Source organism: Wickerhamomyces anomalus (assembly GCF_001661255.1).
Source record: "Wickerhamomyces anomalus NRRL Y-366-8 unplaced genomic scaffold WICANscaffold_3, whole genome shotgun sequence".
Taxonomy (NCBI): domain Eukaryota; kingdom Fungi; phylum Ascomycota; class Saccharomycetes; order Phaffomycetales; family Wickerhamomycetaceae; genus Hansenula; species Hansenula anomala.
The window spans coordinates 1,752,464-1,769,847 of record NW_017567112.1 but is presented as its reverse complement, the minus strand read 5'-3'; the positions used below and the strand labels follow the sequence as shown (position 1 = coordinate 1,769,847).

The 17,384-nt window shown below is 34.9% G+C and overlaps 10 protein-coding genes across 10 annotated transcripts; 7 read left to right on the top strand and 3 right to left on the bottom strand.

The window, feature by feature from the left end:
* Window positions 1–104: 104 nt before the first annotated feature.
* Window positions 105–980, top strand: WICANDRAFT_54120 (phytanoyl-CoA dioxygenase family protein; the record flags this gene model as incomplete). The annotated part of the gene is made up of 1 exon (XM_019182733.1): window positions 105–980. One exon carries the CDS (start codon window positions 105–107, stop codon window positions 978–980), a length of 876 nt encoding a protein of 291 aa, XP_019039517.1.
* A 36-nt stretch (window positions 981–1,016) lies between these two features.
* Window positions 1,017–2,447, bottom strand: WICANDRAFT_30278 (uncharacterized protein; the record flags this gene model as incomplete). Its single annotated transcript, XM_019181711.1, has 1 exon — window positions 1,017–2,447. The coding sequence occupies one exon, from the start codon at window positions 2,445–2,447 to the stop codon at window positions 1,017–1,019; it is 1,431 nt and encodes a 476-aa protein (XP_019039516.1).
* Window positions 2,448–3,089: 642 nt separating this feature from the next.
* Window positions 3,090–3,947, top strand: WICANDRAFT_78912 (uncharacterized protein; the record flags this gene model as incomplete). The annotated part of the gene is made up of 1 exon (XM_019184806.1): window positions 3,090–3,947. One exon carries the CDS (start codon window positions 3,090–3,092, stop codon window positions 3,945–3,947), a length of 858 nt encoding a protein of 285 aa, XP_019039515.1.
* A 119-nt stretch (window positions 3,948–4,066) lies between these two features.
* Window positions 4,067–4,351, bottom strand: MRPL33 (mitochondrial 54S ribosomal protein uL30m MRPL33; the record flags this gene model as incomplete). The annotated part of the gene is made up of 1 exon (XM_019181673.1): window positions 4,067–4,351. One exon carries the CDS (start codon window positions 4,349–4,351, stop codon window positions 4,067–4,069), a length of 285 nt encoding a protein of 94 aa, XP_019039514.1.
* A 240-nt stretch (window positions 4,352–4,591) lies between these two features.
* YKU70 (ATP-dependent DNA helicase YKU70) lies at window positions 4,592–6,268 on the top strand (the record flags this gene model as incomplete). Its single annotated transcript, XM_019181653.1, has 1 exon — window positions 4,592–6,268. One exon carries the CDS (start codon window positions 4,592–4,594, stop codon window positions 6,266–6,268), a length of 1,677 nt encoding a protein of 558 aa, XP_019039513.1.
* Window positions 6,269–6,487: 219 nt separating this feature from the next.
* Window positions 6,488–6,670, top strand: COA2 (Coa2p; the record flags this gene model as incomplete). Its single annotated transcript, XM_019181684.1, has 1 exon — window positions 6,488–6,670. One exon carries the CDS (start codon window positions 6,488–6,490, stop codon window positions 6,668–6,670), a length of 183 nt encoding a protein of 60 aa, XP_019039512.1.
* Window positions 6,671–7,051: 381 nt separating this feature from the next.
* On the top strand, window positions 7,052–9,154 carry NAB3 (Nab3p; the record flags this gene model as incomplete). The annotated part of the gene is made up of 1 exon (XM_019183453.1): window positions 7,052–9,154. One exon carries the CDS (start codon window positions 7,052–7,054, stop codon window positions 9,152–9,154), a length of 2,103 nt encoding a protein of 700 aa, XP_019039511.1.
* A 110-nt stretch (window positions 9,155–9,264) lies between these two features.
* WICANDRAFT_62868 (uncharacterized protein) lies at window positions 9,265–11,208 on the bottom strand (the record flags this gene model as incomplete). The annotated part of the gene is made up of 1 exon (XM_019183452.1): window positions 9,265–11,208. The coding sequence occupies one exon, from the start codon at window positions 11,206–11,208 to the stop codon at window positions 9,265–9,267; it is 1,944 nt and encodes a 647-aa protein (XP_019039510.1).
* A 306-nt stretch (window positions 11,209–11,514) lies between these two features.
* On the top strand, window positions 11,515–12,747 carry AAT2 (aspartate transaminase AAT2; the record flags this gene model as incomplete). Its single annotated transcript, XM_019181681.1, has 1 exon — window positions 11,515–12,747. The coding sequence occupies one exon, from the start codon at window positions 11,515–11,517 to the stop codon at window positions 12,745–12,747; it is 1,233 nt and encodes a 410-aa protein (XP_019039509.1).
* A 237-nt stretch (window positions 12,748–12,984) lies between these two features.
* Window positions 12,985–16,770, top strand: WICANDRAFT_78907 (uncharacterized protein; the record flags this gene model as incomplete). Its single annotated transcript, XM_019184805.1, has 1 exon — window positions 12,985–16,770. The coding sequence occupies one exon, from the start codon at window positions 12,985–12,987 to the stop codon at window positions 16,768–16,770; it is 3,786 nt and encodes a 1,261-aa protein (XP_019039508.1).
* Window positions 16,771–17,384: the final 614 nt, after the last annotated feature.

The following is a 17,384-nucleotide window of genomic DNA, read 5'->3' as shown; positions in this document are numbered from 1 at the left end:
GAGATGGCGATTAGAAACTGATTGTGAATTTTAAATTTATTGTTCAAAACAAAATACTGGAAGAGTATAAGAAAAAGGGTCAAAAAGTCATAATGACTAAAGAGATGTTTACAAAAGAGCAAGCTGATCAGTTTGATAAAGAAGGATGTATTTGTATACCAGATTATCTCTCTGAGGAGGACATTTCCAAATTGCTGAATTATACCCATAAGCTAATTGATGAATTTGATGCCAGTTCACATCCCTTAACCAAGTTTACCACAGGAGATAATGATAATGAAGGTCATGTCGGTGATGATTATTTCCTAAACAGTTCAGATAAGATTAGTTTTTTCATGGAGCCTGGTGCTTTCAACGAAAGAAACGAATTGACCAAACCAAAAGATAAGGCTATAAATAAGATTGGTCATGGGCTTCATTTAGATCCTGTATTCTATCCATATACTATAAATCCAACAACCAAAGAGATTGTTGATAAATTAGGGTTTCAAGATCCAAGAGTTTTACAAAGCATGATAATATGTAAACAACCAGAGATTGGTGGTGAAGTTCCAAGTCACCAAGATGGAACTTTTCTATTTACAAAACCTCAAAGTGCTATAGGATTTTGGATCGCATTAGAAGATTGTGATGAGAATAATGGATGTTTGAGCTATTTACCGGGGAGTCATAAGTTGGTTCCTATTCAAAAAAGATTTGTTAAAAAGGAAGGAGGTGGTACTGGATTTATTTATTTTAATGAAGAGCAACGTGATGAATATGATAATGATGAGAAAGATTATGTAAAGATCAAATGTCGGAAAGGTTCCTTGATTTTGATTCATAATTCAGTGTTGCATAGATCTAATTTGAATTTTTCTGATAGCTCAAGATATGCTTATGCCTTTCATGTTATTGATGGTGCTGCTGAATATGATGAATTGAATTGGTTACAAGTACCACCTTCAGGAGGTGCAAATTTTACAAAATTGGAGTTATAAATGTGTTGGTTTTCTATTATGTTGTAGCTATACTATCTAATTTTGCTCTATATCATCTCTTAACAAATTTTCTGTAAATTTTTCAACGATGAATTCAAATTTCTCTTTTGAGATTGTCTTTTCAGCCATTGCAAGAACAATGTTCAATCCACCATCAACAGATGAAACTGTACTCATTGCAAAAGTGAAAACTAAAGAACCTGGGCTTTGTGAGAAGTGAACATCACTTATTCTATATTTTTTGTTATTTGAATCATGAACTAAACCAATATTTGAAAAAACTGTATTACCTCTTGGTTGCCCGAAATAAGATTCTGAAATGATTTTATCCATATTTTGATTCTTGAACACAATTTCAAGTGTCATTATTCCCATATTGTATAGGAATCTTTTAGTTTTGAAGAGATATTTATAATAAGAATTGAAATAATCCACAATTGACCAAGTAAGCTTTTTAACTGGAGTGAAGAATTTACGACTTCCTGAAGTATTTGCCCCATATTTGAAAGCATCTGAATCATATCCTGATGGTAAATATTGTCTAGTATTACAAGGTAATGAAACATCAGAAACTTGAGTAAAGTTGTTGAAAATACCAGCTTGATATTGAGCATTTAACCAAGCAGCTTGAATGAAAGGGGTTAGTGTAATTTTGCGATCAGCTTCATTATCTTTTAGTCTTTGTTTAATTATTTCCAAATCTTTTGGTGGGATATGAACCTGTTTATAGATATGTGTATCTGAACGTTCCACAACGCCTGATGCAAAGCTCAAGTAATTGATGACAAATTGGTTATAAATGTATTCTGGAATATACCACCATGGTGTTTTGTAACTAACAATTGAATCTATTGATGGTGGTAATTTCTCCATTATTGATTTATCAGAGTTGTAATTTAATAAAATCTTGGACTCATAATCTTCACCATCATCATCCAATGATAATCTTTCAAATTCATTTTCAAGATCTTGTAACAAATTCTTAGCACTTATACCGTCTGATAAACAATGATTTGTGATATAAACCATGGTATAATCATCCAAGAATGCCAATTTCCACAAAGTATTACCATCAGCATAAGGTAACACAATCTCATTCAATTTGGCAAATAATTCAGGATCATCTTGTTTCAAGCCTTTGATCTCTTGAGGCAACTCATACAAGAAATCTTTTAGTTTCAAAACATCAATAACTTTTATGAAATCATGAATTGGTCTTGGGATTGTTGTATCTGAATAATCAGTATCCACTATAGTACAAGCTAAAGTTGGGTATTTCAACAATAAAGGTCTCAAAGCATGGAATAATAGAGCCTTGTCATTCACCTTTGTGTTGAATTTAGCGATAACTGCAAATGTTTTGTAAAGTTTTTGACGTTGAGCTATGCCAAAATAGTTTTCAATATGTCCCATACGTCTGGCATGGCCATTTGAAATCATCTCTTGTAATTGTTCATTCTCTAGCATCTTTGAATATTTAGTGATAGTGATCTTGACTCTCTTCAGAATGTATGGAAACAAGTGTGTCCTCGATGATTGTTTATATATTTTCTCTCATCGTTGTTAGTTGTCTTGGAATACGAACATGTACTCGTTTAACTAAATTTTTCATGTCTGTAGACGCGTGAATGCGGACACGGATTGAACTGATAATGCTCAGCTTTTCTATACAGTGCCGATTCAACGACTTTAAACGAGGATACGATGGAAGTTGATTCACAATAAAACGTTTTAAGAGTTTAAAGTTTTAGGCTGTTATGTTGGAATGGTTAAATGCCTGGAAATGGGGACTAATTACGTGGAATATTGAATAATCTATACGAAAAATTCCATTTATAGCTTACGAATCAATTACAAGCATGAGGTTCAGTATCAAATTAGCTATAACGAGATTTGTACTGCAACCCAAAGTTATCAATGTATACCCTTTTGTTCAATAAATCCCAAAGTGACCTCAAATTCAATAACAAAAGCTCTCTCGGAGAATCGAATCCACGACATTCTGGCCGTACCATTAGGATCTCAAAAGTAAACAAACAAAAACAGATTCAAAAACTCTTTCAACTTGAAATGATTCAGTAGGGGTTAAGCTAGAACTCAAGGATCAGGATGATGAATATGCAACAGAGAAAGAAGACACAAACACAAAGAAAGAGACCAGATCAATACAATCATAACAACAACAATAACAGCAACAACCACAACAATTACTATAATAATAAACAACAAAGTAATTTTCACAGCCATCATGAACCAAGAAAAACTATAGCAAACATATCAAACATAAAAGAGTACACCAAGGGAACTATATACGGCTCATTAAATTATCCTATACCTTCATTTTGCCCTAAAGTTGATGGTCCACATAGGTTCAATGATCTACCATCTTTCACTGAAAGACCTGTTGCTAAATTGATTAATTCTTGTTTATTAGCTTCAACGTACAAGGAAACCAATTTAGGTAAATCCGATACAAATTTGAGAAAATCTAATGATATTGATGATCCAGCAGTTAGAATTGTCACTTTCAAAAGACAAAATGCTAAAGTATTCAAATTAGGTGGGATCGAAATTGATATTTTCAAGAAAAACAATGTACTATCAAATAATAATAATAACAACAACGGTAATAACAAGTTGGTTAACAAATTTTTACAAAATGAATCATTAAATTCTGGAAGTACCACACCATTGAAAAGAATTAGAGATGAATTAGTCGATGCAAGTAGTTCTGTCAAGAAGAACAAAAGATTACAAGAATTACAACAAGATACCACAATGGAGTTAAGTTTTGAAGGTAAAGCCATGGATAAAAATGATTATGTTAAATTAGTTGATAGTAGTGGTATAATGGCTGATGATTCTCATATACCTGATACAAATCCAAATACTAATCAACAGTCACATAATTATGATACCAAGAATCTGCTACAAAATACTGAGTTTAGTTTTGAATACAAGAGATAAAGCCACATCACTTTTGGACAAACACATGCAGTATTCATTAATATACAATATATAACTTTCACCTGGAACAGTAAACCCTATGTACAAACTTCTTTCTTTATTCGTTTTTTTTCATCACTTCATACACTTTGATCAGTTGTACTATTATTTTTTCTTTCAACAACAAACCCTGGATTAGATTTTCTAGAAGCACTTATTTCAGCTTGTGTTTTAGCTTCATCAACAATTTCCACATCAACTAATTCTTTTAATTTTAGAATTAAACCTGCATTACTTGGATTGATTGTTTTGTAAACTGTACGTCCTGTTCTTTTAGAACCAACACCTAATGCTTCAGCTGTCAATTTGGTTTTTTGAGGAAGCCCTATAAGGGATCTTTTAAGCGTCACTTTGAAAAAAGACATATTTGATTTGGTAAATGTATACTGAATTTAAATGATTGTTCTGATTTAATTAGTAGTACAATTTTTGTTCACTTTATGATTTTTCACAATTTTTCCTGTGAATTTGCGGGTAAATTCGCGAAACCGCGACCAAAAACTTGTTCAAGGGGACACACCATAATAGACACGAAAATTGAACAACCAAAATACACATAGCATTTTAGCAAAGTGTATCCTATTGAGGCCTAGCAAGAAAAGAATATGGAAGGTGAAGAGTATGAAGAAGTTAAGGGTAGATCCCATTATGAAGTTCATGAAGGGATCATCTTTGTAATTGAGTTAACTTCAACGATCTTTGTACCAAACCCCAAAACTGGTAAATCAGCTTTACAAGAAATTTTTGAAGCATTACAAGAGTCAATGTCACATTCAATTATAACATTACCAAATACCGGTTATGGGTGTTATATTTTCAATAGCAATACCACTTCAAAAGGTTGTAAGCCTGGTATTGAATGCTTGTTTCAATTAACTGATTTGAATTATGAAAATATGAAATATATTCAAGATATTTTGGAGGAAAATATGGAGAGTAAAGATGAATCCAGACCTTATGTACCACTTGAAGAGAGGTTTAAGGTGTTTGATGGTGAAAGAGATGAAAATCCATTATATGAAGTTTTGGTAACGTTACAAGATGAATTTCTAATTAAAAAGGATTTTCAAAAACAATATAATAATAAGAAGGTGTTTTTATTTACTGATAATGATAAACCTATAATAGAAGAAAGCATCCAGGAGAAGAATGTATTGAGAAGGTTGTTTAGTGACTTGGATGATGCTTTTATCAATATTGTTCCATTTTTTTTGTCATCTGAACATAAACCTTTTAATGATCAATTGTACTCGGAATTGGTCTTGATTAATAAAGATGATGGTGAGGACTCAATTTTTGATGATCCAAATACAAGGCCTATTGATGCAGCATCTATTAAAGATCGTGTACAAAGAAGAAAGGAAATCAAAAGAATTCAATTTCAATGCCCTTTAATATTCAATGATGACCTAACAATTGGATTGAAAGGTTATTCAATTTATTCACATGAACGTGTTTCCAAAACAAAATTCATTTATGAAAATCAAGATTCTAGGAAAAATGTTTATTCAAGAAGAAGATTTATTAATGAAAAAACTGGTGTTGAATTTGAAAAAACTACCAAATTGTATAAATTTGGTACAAGTGAGGATTATATTCAATTGAGTGATGAGCAAATGAACCTTGTTAATAAATATGATGAAAAATATGAATCATTTATGAGGATTTTAGGATTTAAAGATGAATTAACTGGATTAAAATTTCATTATAATACATCAAAAATCCCATTTATCGTTCCTGATGAGGATACTTTTGAAGGTTCAACAAGAACTCTAAGTGCCCTTTTCCAAAGCTTGAAGAAACTAAATAAAGTTGCAATATTATTTGGTAAATTAAGGAAAGGTGCTCAACCTAGTATATTTGCATTACAACCAACTTCCAAACCTTTCCCTCAAGGGTTTTTCTTGATCAGATTGCCATTTCTAGATGACATAAGGAAGTTTCCAGAAGGTTATGATTATCATAATGAACCTTCACAAGAGATGAAATTAGTAACTAGACAGCTTTTAAGAAGATTGAAATTGAAGAATGGATATGAACCAAAAGATTTCAAAAATCCTTCTTTACAATTACATTTCAAAGTTCTACATGATTTTCTATTGCAGATTGAACAAGAGCAAAACCAAGATGAGGAAAAGGTTAAATTGGAGAATGATGATACTTTGAAAAAAATTAATCAAGTTAGACATCGTATTGAACAATCACAATTGAATGATGAAAATGAGGCCACCTCTTTATATGGGTTGATTAAACGTTGGAATTCTGTGTACAACAGAGAATGACGTCAAACTCATACACATGACAAATTATGAATAGGCTAATGAATACTCAAACTCTCTGTTAACATTGTAGATGATTTAGATAACATTTGTCTGGTTGGGGCACATATATCCGCGAAAAAGTAAAAAAAAAATCCAACCACTAACAAAAGTTGAAAAAACAATTTTTAACGTGAGCCCATCATCAACCTCATTGCAAACATCCCCATCCACCAACCAACCATGAGAGCTGCTGTTAGATCCAAATTCACAAACAATCTGTTCTACACTACGTTCGCTGTTGCATTCGTCACTGTTGCTGGTAGTTCAGTTATGCCATGTCCAGCTCATTCTATAAATAATGAAGATGAAAAATCATACAATCAAGTTGAACATCAAGATTCAAAGAAAATAATACAGAATTAATGACGCTTATGACCTAACAAAAAATATAACATACAATACAGCATATCGGTGGTTAGCCAGGGAAAACTAATATTCAATTGATTTTAACGGTGTTTTTAAAGGGGTTTTGTAAATAGTTGTACAATTTGCACTATACATACATTTGGAACGTTTTCACAGAGGCCGTAGAGTCAGCCAATCAAGATGGCGGAAATAAAAAGCGATGAATTCGCGAATACTAATTTATTTGTGCACGTGACATTTTCTTGAAGAGGCGGGTAAAATGCGCGACATTTCCATAATTGAAAACCCAAAAAAAACTTCTGGATAAAAACCAGCAAATTAACGACACTTTTATCAACAACAACAACAACGTCAGATTATCATAGCGGTAGAGGTAAGATGTCAGACGATAACGTTTACGAGTTCCACGAGAATGAGCAATCAACTTTCGACATTCCGGATGATACTCATACAGAGAAAGAACCTGAAGAAGAAGTAGTTGGGAAGGAAGAAGAGGACAATGAAGAATATGACCCTTCAACTGTTGGAAATGATAATGCTGACAGCGATGATCCTTATTCATCTGTTGATGAGGATGCTGAGGAAAAGAAAATCCAATCTCAATCTAATTCTCAAGAACCAAGTAATGAAGCTTCAGAACCTGAATCTGTAAAAGAATCATCTAAAGAAAACATTGAAGAGAAAAAGGAACTTGAGGTCAACCAAGATAAAGAAGAAACAAAGGAAGAAACAAAGGAAGAAACAAAGGAAGAAGAAAAAGAAGAAAAAGAAGAAGAAGAGGATGATGACGACTATGATCCTACTGCTGAAGTCTCAACAAATGAAGAAGAGTCTAAAGCTCAACCTGTTAGCTCTGGAATTTCTGCTACAGAAACTAATCAACAATCTGCTACTCCTACTACTCAAGCAACTTCACTGGCCTCCTCTTTGCCATCTAACTCAAACACCAATCCTGATATCCAACAATCTGTTGCTAAAATCATGAGCTCTAATGTACTCTCTGACCCTGAATTTTTAAAACTATCACCAACTGAACAACAACAGAGAATCTTGACTTTATTAGGAACTAATAATAATACCCAAACTCAACAAACACAATCAACATCATCATATTCAGCTCCTGCTCCTAATTACACAGATTTCAACTCTCAAACTTATCCTAAAGATCATAGACCTGATTTAAGTCTTCCTATGACTATCGAAGAAATTTCAAAATATAATGCTTTCATTGATGGAGAAGCTAAATACTCTAGTACAAGACCTACTCCTGCTCCAAATTCAAGACTTTTCGTTGGTAATCTACCAGCAAATGTTACTTCAAAACAAGACTTGTTTAGACTTTTCAACGGATATGGTCATATTTTACAAATTTCTATTAAAGGCTCTTATTGTTTTATTCAATATAGTGATGCTGAAGCTGTGGAAAGGGCAATCAATGCTGAACGTGGCATTCCATTCAATGGTAAAGATTTAGTTTTGGAAATTGCAAAAAATTCAAGACCAGGTCAAGGTCATCAACAAACTACTAATGATCGTTTATATAACAATAACTTCCACAATCAAGATAGAAAAAGAGGTAGAGAAGATCATTTTGAGGGTTCTGATGATAGAAGTACCAGAAGAAGAAGAGGTGGTGCACTTGAATGTCAAATTTTTGTTAAAAGAACTGCTGATCCTCAATATGCTAGAGATGTTGCTCGTCAATTTCAATCTGCAGGTATTGCAACTGAATATGAATTTTTAAAACCTGGCCAAGATTTAAGTAAAAAAATCAATGATGTTGCATATAATGGTATCTTGAGTGTTGTTTTGATCAATAAGAATAGAAACAGTGATGTTCAAATTTATGAGAAAACTCCTGATGGAAGTATAAGATATGATGAATATTTAAGTGTTAGCGCTGAAGATGCCACCCAGTTATTATTAAGAGCTAAACAAAGCAGATTCACCGGTGGTGGCCCATCAGCTGCAGCTCCAAGAGGTGGTTATAACTCTAATTCATATGGTTCAAGAAATAATTTCTCACAACAATTTGAACCTTCATATGGTCAACAATCTAATAACTTTTATCAACCACCTGCTCAACAACAAGCACTTCCTCAACAACAACAATTATTGCAATCATTACAAAACTTACCACCAAGTGCTTTACAAAATCTATTGGCAATGGCACAAGGTCAACAACCTGCTGCAATTCCTCAGCAACAATTTCAACAACCTTATCAACAACCATACCAGCCACAGCCAGCAGCAGGCTCTTATGGATCTCCTCAAGTTGATTTAGCATCCTTATTGGGTAAAGTTCAATCTCAAGCTCAACCTCAACAACAGTATGGCAACCAAGGTTACAACCCATTAGGTGGTAACGATTCTTATCAACCAACAAATTATCAACAGCCTCCTCCTCAACAATCTCAACCTCAAAATTCTGGAAGTAATGTTCAAAGTTTACTTGATACATTGGCGAAACTTCAAAAATGATGATAGTATTGGCTTTATTTCATTTCGACAGTTATGTATTCAAATAATGTTTTGATAAGACGTTTAGTTGTTCACTAGTACAAGTGTAGTTATTATACAAAGCTATCAATTCAAGGTATATATATCTTGCTATAACCATCAACTTTTCTTCTGCAGCAAACGCAAATACTAAAACCTCTCACACCTAACGAAATACGACAATTTTCACATAATGCAAAACACTTACAAGGCCAAACAATGATTTCTCTATTGTTCGTTTGACAAACAACACATGCAAGTTCTTGAGGTTCTTCATGATGACTATGATTATGATGATCGGTTCTGTTTTGTAAAATGACTTCTCTTAATAATTCATCTTGATTAATTTCTGAATATGATGATCTGGTCAATCTCTTATCTTCAATCATGTGTGTTCTTAAACTATTGAGGAATGAAACCTGTTCTATATTTTTCGGTGTAATGAGTTCTAATAAATCGTTTGAGCCAATTAACTCATCAATGGCTTTGGAATGAGATCTTTGTTTGGTTGGGCTCTCGGTTGCAATAGATTGAGCTAAGTTTCCCGAATCGTATAATCTGGCCATTGCAGCTGATGAAAGATAACCTGGAGATTCAATTTCATCAATATCCTCAATGTCTGACTCGAAATCTAATGGATCAATATCAGATTCAGATTCGTAAACAAAATCTTCAGAAGAATCATTTTCTGGCAATAAACTTTTGGAATCATTTGATAAAAATAGCTTATAATCTGATGGGGTTATATCTGAATTTATTTCATAATTACTAAATGCCTTAGGTTGATCAGATATGGATGCAGGTAAATCATTAGTTGGTTTCTTTTTCTTTTTGAATACCAACCTAACGATACCACCCATCAATTTAGCACAATTGACCATTCTTCTAGCAAAATTTGAATTTTTGAATTCATCATCATCCACCACTTTCTGAGATTGCTGAGATGAAAGTTCTGGGTTACTTTGAACATTGTTTAAATACCCACTAACCAAATGTCCATTTGATTCAAGATATGTTGTACTTGGCAGGGTCAAATTTGATAACTCATTAACATACTCTTCCTTTTCCACAGCATTGAACATAATATAACCAAATCTCATTAATGCTGAATGAAAATCATCATTTAGTTGCAGATTGATAGAGGATTTCAAGTTTCTCACCATGGTTGTGTATGTTAAGCCTGATGAATCTTGATTCACGAGCACAGCTAGAAAATAAATCAGAAGACAAAGAAATATTATTGAAAACACCAGAAACTGTGGAATAATTGATACAATAACCACTGTTGGGAAAAACACCAGCCCACCAGTATATATATTATAACAATAAAAGATCAAAAAAGAAACACCCAAGACTGTTGATGGTATGAGTTGATATTTTTTCAAATTAGCTATCCCAAGGGTATGTATCACAAGCTGGTTGATAATCGAAAAAAGACATATGAAGAGTAGTTGTGATGATGGGATTGATAGGAATTGACATTCTTGGAAAGCTAGTGAATGCTCAAACAAAGTTAACCCGGTATCATTAAGAGCTGACTGATTTGAAGTAATTGACACAAATGTTTCAATAAATTGTGAAATGCATAATGAAATAAAGATTCTCCATAGAAAAATGTTAACCTCTGGTACTTCACCACTGACAAAAGCACCAACAAATTTTCTAACATCTGGTGTGATAACAGTGAACTGCATAAAAATATCCCATAAAGCTTTGATTAGAACAGCTATTGAAATAATTCTTAATGCAATTTTCGGAACTGTGGATAATCTGTTGATATTTCTTCTTGAAGATGCAAACACCACTGTTCTGTTTAAGATAATAGCCATAGTCATACATGCACCAGCATAGGGGCTAACCAAGTAGCCAAAACTCAGCGTAGCATTTCTATCAGGTATAGCATCTTTTGCTTGTTGTTCAACCGCTTTGGTAAAGGAATTAAATATACGGGGAACGAACCATGATTGTGAAGACTTATTAATGTAGCTTGTGTTGAACTCTGTCGTTGTGATGTTGTTGAGAGTGGTAGACGACATGAGGAATTGACCAGAGCCAGCTAGCCAGAGTTATATGATGAAATGTGTCAGATCAAACACAAAAAGCCGTTTATACAATCTGAATTTGATTGTTTATCACACAAATCTGAATAGCGAGGGCAGCTTCACGTGACCGGCATTTTAGCCTCGGAACTCACTCCTCTTTTTCGCCTGTTTGAGCTATAAACTGAGTCATGGAGAAATTGGAAAATAAAACCCAAATCCACCGAAGGTACTTAATACAATTACAATTCAGCTGAGAATATTAGTATCTTTGCTTTGAATTAGCTTGTTATTCTTTAGAAAATGTCCCATATCTTTGCATCCATTGAACAACTTCCACCTGATGCCCTTTTTGGTTTGAAGGCTCGTTTTGTCGCTGACTCTCGTCCACAAAAGGTTGATTTAGGTATTGGAGCTTACCGTGATGAGAATGGTAAACCTTGGATTTTGCCCTCTGTTAAAGAAGCTGACAAATTGATCCACGAAGACCCAGCATTCAACCATGAATATTTACCAATTCAAGGTTTTGCTAGTTTTGTCAGCGCTGCTGCTAAAGTTATTCTTGGTGATGAATCCCCAGCTATCAAGGAAGATAGACTAGTCTCAATTCAAACACTATCAGGAACAGGTTCTCTACATATTGCTGCTAAATTCATTTCAAAATTCTACAAAAAAAGCCAAACAGTTTACTTATCAAGACCAACTTGGGCGAACCATTTCCAAGTTTTTGAATCATTAGGTTTAAAGACCGCCTCATACTCGTACTGGAACGATGAAACCAAGAGTCTTGACATTGAAGGTTACTTGAAAGATATTAACAATGCTCCAGAAGGTTCAATATTCTTGTTACATGCATGCGCTCATAATCCAACAGGTTTAGACCCAACTAGAGAAGAATGGGTCAAAATATTGGATGCTATAAAAGCTAAAAATCATTTACCACTATTTGACTCTGCTTACCAAGGTTTTGCAAGTGGTGATTTGGAAAATGATGCTTGGGCTATCCAAAAGGGTGTTGAAGTCTTAGAAACCCCAATTTTAATCTGTCAATCATTTGCTAAAAATGTTGGTATGTATGGTGAAAGAATTGGTGCTTTCCATTTGGTTTTACCAACTCCAGATAACAAACCTGCCATCTTGTCTCAATTACAGGTCTTCATCAGATCAGAGTTATCCAATCCACCTGCTTATGGTGCTAAGATTGTTTCCAAGATCTTGACTACTCCATCTTTGAGAAATCAATGGAAACAAGATTTAGTCACCATGAGTCAACGTATTTACTCTCAAAGAGTTGCCCTAAGAGACTTGTTGGTTAAATTGGGGACTCCAGGTAATTGGGAACATATTGTCAAACAACAAGGTATGTTTTCATTCACAGGGTTGAACAAAGAACAAGTTGCCAGATTAGAATCCAAACATGCCGTTTACTTGGTTAGCTCTGGTAGAGCTTCTGTGGCTGGTTTGAACAGCAGTAACGTTGAATATGTTGCCAAAGCCATCGATGAAGTTGTCCGTAACACCAGCACAAAGCTTTAGAAAAGCTGCTTTCAATTGTTTAGTTTAATTAATTTTTCTTTTCGTTTTCTAGTTATTATGTGTATCCTAAAAGGGAAATACCGAATTTGGCTGAAATATATTTTTGTTTGGTGTAGAAAAAAAAATAGCTTTTAAAAAAATGTGAGGTTAGATTAAAAAAAATTAAATCAATTATTGAAAACATCACAAGTCATCACCAACTTTGTTTAGTTGATATTGTTGCTTTTGCTGGTGCCAATGTTAAAGCTTCAAGTGGTGCTAGTGCCTCCAAGCGCACTCAAGCAGGAGCGCAAGAGACTGACTCCTGCAAATGGGATCCAAAACTCTGTCATCAATTCATCACCAAACTTCTTTAATAGAGAAATGGGAACAAGTACCCCAAATAACATCAACCTTAATAACAACAATTCACAGTTACTACCAAATTCAAGCTTTTTGACATTTGAACAACCACCAGCGTTGAGAAAATTTCTGCACATCACTAAAAAGGAAAAGAATTTATTAGAAGTGGCTCATGAAATCAGTGCTAGATTCGAAAAATTATATCCGGATGAAAATCCATTGGAGATATTAAAGTTACAAGACTCTCAGGAATGTGATTTGGATCCTGATTATAAAGTCGGTGATGTGTTTGACTATGATAATGTGGTAAGAGTCTTACTTACCAATGAAATTGAAGTAGATGGGATGACATCTGGTGGTGAAGTTATTCAAAATAATAATATTAATAATAATGGAAAACGTCCAGCTTCTCAAATATTTTCAAGCATAGTGTTACCAAAAAAGAGATTCAAAGATAATCGTGAATCGATTTGGAAAGGTGATAGGGAATCTGCTGAGTCTCGCAGGTCAACCCCTTTATCTAACCAAATATATCCGAATGACGAGGATAATAAGCCATCACCTCAAAAAGATGCTAACTTATCAATTAGAAATGTGTCTATAAATGCAGAAGATTCAACTGAGTTGTCACTACCACCTCCAGAAGATGATGATACTAGATATCTGGATCCTAAGAAATCTAAATCAACAGTTACTGCTTCACCATTACCTCCATCATCTAAAAGAATCACATCAGGTATGCTTGTTGCGCCTGAACCACAATTGAGAGATGCCGAAGAAGCTGTTCTTGAGGAGAAACAAATCAACGAAGAGATCACACAACGTATTATTCCCGTGAAGAGATCCTTAGAAGAAAAGTCTTTGGGAAACATTTCTCTTACACCATCAAGAAAACCATCTGATGATAAATCAGCAGAACAAAAACCATCTGAACCAGCTGCGTTGCCTTCAAATGAACTACAGTTTCCGGGTGAAAATCCAACACCAGCACAGCAGCCAATAAAGAAATCAGTTGAGAAGCAAGATCCAAAACCACAGCCAGTGAAACCAGTTGCTAATAACCAACCTTCAGCTAAAACAAGTGAAGAGGTCTCAAAGATTCCACAAAAACCTATTGGGGTCCCATTCTCAAGTTCTCATCCATTGAAGAAAATTACAGATGAATCCCTCCCTCCATCTTCCCAAATCACGAGAAAGTCATCGGATGAATCAGTCAAGTCTCAAAATACTTCAGCTTCAAACATCATTTCAAATTCTGCCAACATCACTAGTAAAGATGGATTTTCTGATTCAGACGAAGATTCAGACGAAGAAAGTGTCAATGAGCCTGAGTTTACCAAAGATGAAATCATCAAAATCTTTAAAAGTGAAAGAGTTCCTGCATCTGTTAAAAAGAAGTTTGCTAAGCATGATAGCAAGAGACCAATTCCACCAAGACAAGTTAGAGCTGCTGCTTTGAAGGCTGCTGAAAAAATGGCTATTCCAATCACTAGATCCACCAGATCATCTGGGAGGTCATCTGCTGTTACGTCAGAAAAAGCTAGTGAAGTTAGTGAATTAAGCGAAACAACCGAAGAAGAAGAGGACGAAGAAGAGGATGATGACGAGGAAGAAGATAATGAAGAAGATGGTGCTAAAGAAGATGACGAAGAAGAGGAAGATGATTATGAAGAAGAGGAAGAGGATGATGACAGCGAAGATAATCAAAAAGAAGATGTTAATCTGGGAGTGAACAACAAATCACCAACAAACTCTCTACCACAGGCACCACCAGCTTCAGTTTCGGTTGAAGAAGGTGAAAGTAAAAGTGAACGTGAAAGTGAAAGTGAAAGTGGAAGTGAAGGTGAAAGTGAAAGTCAAAGTGAACCATCAAAAGAGTCAAACCAACAACCTAAAGAAGCTACCGAGAAAGAAACGGCGAAAGAAGCTACGAAAGAAGCTGTACAGTCTAGTGAATCGGAAAGCGTGGATTATGACACTGATGAAGAGAGTGAATCGGAGCAGACTAATGAACCAGAGAAGGTTGAAACCACAAAAGATTCTGATGGTGATGTTGAGATGAATGATGTTGATAAATCAACCACCAAGCATGTTCTGCCAGTCCCATCAAAAGCTGCAGCACCAAAAGTTTCACAGCCTGCAAAGGTGACAGAAGTTACTCCATCGAAAGTTGTTCCACCACCAAAAGCTTTACCAGTTACTCCAGCAATTGATACATCACCTGTGGTAGAAGTTTCAGGAACAGAAGCGCAATCAACGACAAAAGATGACTTCGATGTTCCGTTATCTCAGGATCCAGGAAAGATAGTATTCACTTCTACTCAAGTTGACCCTGCTTTCAAAGCTGCTGCTACACCCACTATTGCAAAACCAACATCCGAACCAATACCAGTAAAGAAAACTGCAGCTTCTCCAAAGAAACAGAGAGCTCCAAAAGGTCCACCTCCAAAAGTCAACGTTGATGAATTATTTCAAGAATTTCCAACTGAAGAGGTTCCAGGTCTTGCTGAAGTTCTTGAACAATTAAAAGACCCAAATCTATCAGACTTTGATTTTAATGAACTTTTAAAGGAAAGAAAAAGATTACTTTACAATGCAAAGAGACGCGCTAAGAGAAGAGAACAAAATGAGACCAAAAATATCTCTAAAAGGGGAAGTTCCCAGCTTACTTCATCAGTATTACTGCCATCAACCCAACCAGACCAATCCATGTCATACTTTTCTCAAGATTCTGTTGATCAAAGTGCCACTAAAGCGAACACCAGCACTACAGCCATCCTTGCTGCTTTGAGCCCAGGAGCTGAAGAAACTCGCAAACTGTATGAAAAAGCAAAACGTGACTTGGAATTGAAGAGACAAGAAGCTTTGAAAAGTGCCAAAAAATTTGATGAAGAAACTGCTGCTGCCAGAAGACTGATATCTCCTCGCAATCATTTAGCTGCACTTGTTTTACCAGGTGGTCGTGATCCAAGGAGAGGTCAAGCAAAATCTGAACAGTTTGTTAAGAGTTCAGAGTCGGACTCAAATTCAGGTAGTGGCTCAGATTCAGACTCAGATTCAGACTCAGACTCAGATAAAGAAGGCGAGGATGATGATGACAAAACAAAAAAGCCACCGAGAATTGTGAATACTCCAAAAGGCTTTAGTCAACCGGTTACCAAAAACGAAAATTTGAGAAAATCAATTGCTGCTAATAAGCTCGTGGAAGTTCCAGAAGTTGCATCAGCACCAGTGACTCCGACAAGCAAAGGTGCACAATCTATACCATCCAAAGGTCCAACTGCTGCTAAAAAAGAAGCCCAGCCTGCTAAGAAACCAAATTCTCGTTACTCTTTGAGTTCATTGTCAGAGTTAGTTTCCCGTGGTGTTCCTGATGTTTTGGACTCCTTGACCCCAAAAAGTTTAAGATCAACCAAGCAAGCTCCCCAAAAGGAAGAAGAATCATCAAAAGAAGAAAGTGATGACTCAAGTGACGAAGATTCTGATACTGATGAAAGTAGTGGTGAAGATGAGGATGATGATAACGAAGAAGATGATGACAGCAGCAGTGACGAGGGACTTAAAAGTAGTCAAAAATATTTGAGTGCTAGAACGGCTAAAGGAATGGTTGGTAGTCGAAAGAGATCAACAAGAACTAGTAGTGCATTTAAAGGTTTGATGAAGGACGCCAAAAAGAATTAAGACTACACCATTGACGTTATGTATTGTAATTGAATTATATCAACAGAAGTTTTATGTATTAATATTAGCTCATTAAAATTAAAGAAAAAAACAGAAACACGTAGCTTATATCACAGAACTGAAATCAAACATAAACACCAAAAAATAAACCTCATTAATTACTCATGAACGCTGTTGTTGTCCTTCAATGAAACCCAACGCATCACTTCTATTGATTTCACTGACAGTACTAATCTTATTGTTGAACATAACACCAAAAAATTTGTTTGCCACCTGTAACATTTCTGGTCTGAAAGTTGTACAAATAAATTGAGCATTTTGACTCAACTCATGGATCAAATTAGCAACAGCAGTTCTATATTGTGTATCCAAATTGGCATCAATTTCATCGAATAAATAAAACGGTGCAGGATCTGATTTTTGAATTGCTAAAATCAATGCAATAGCACATAATGACTTTTGACCACCAGATAATTGTTCAATACGCTGTTGCTCATTATCTTTGGAGTTAAAAGAGACTTGAATTGAAATACCACTATAATTATCAATCACTGAATCTGGGTTTTGATCTAAATCAATTTCATCATCACCAACTTCAACATCGCCATCTTCGT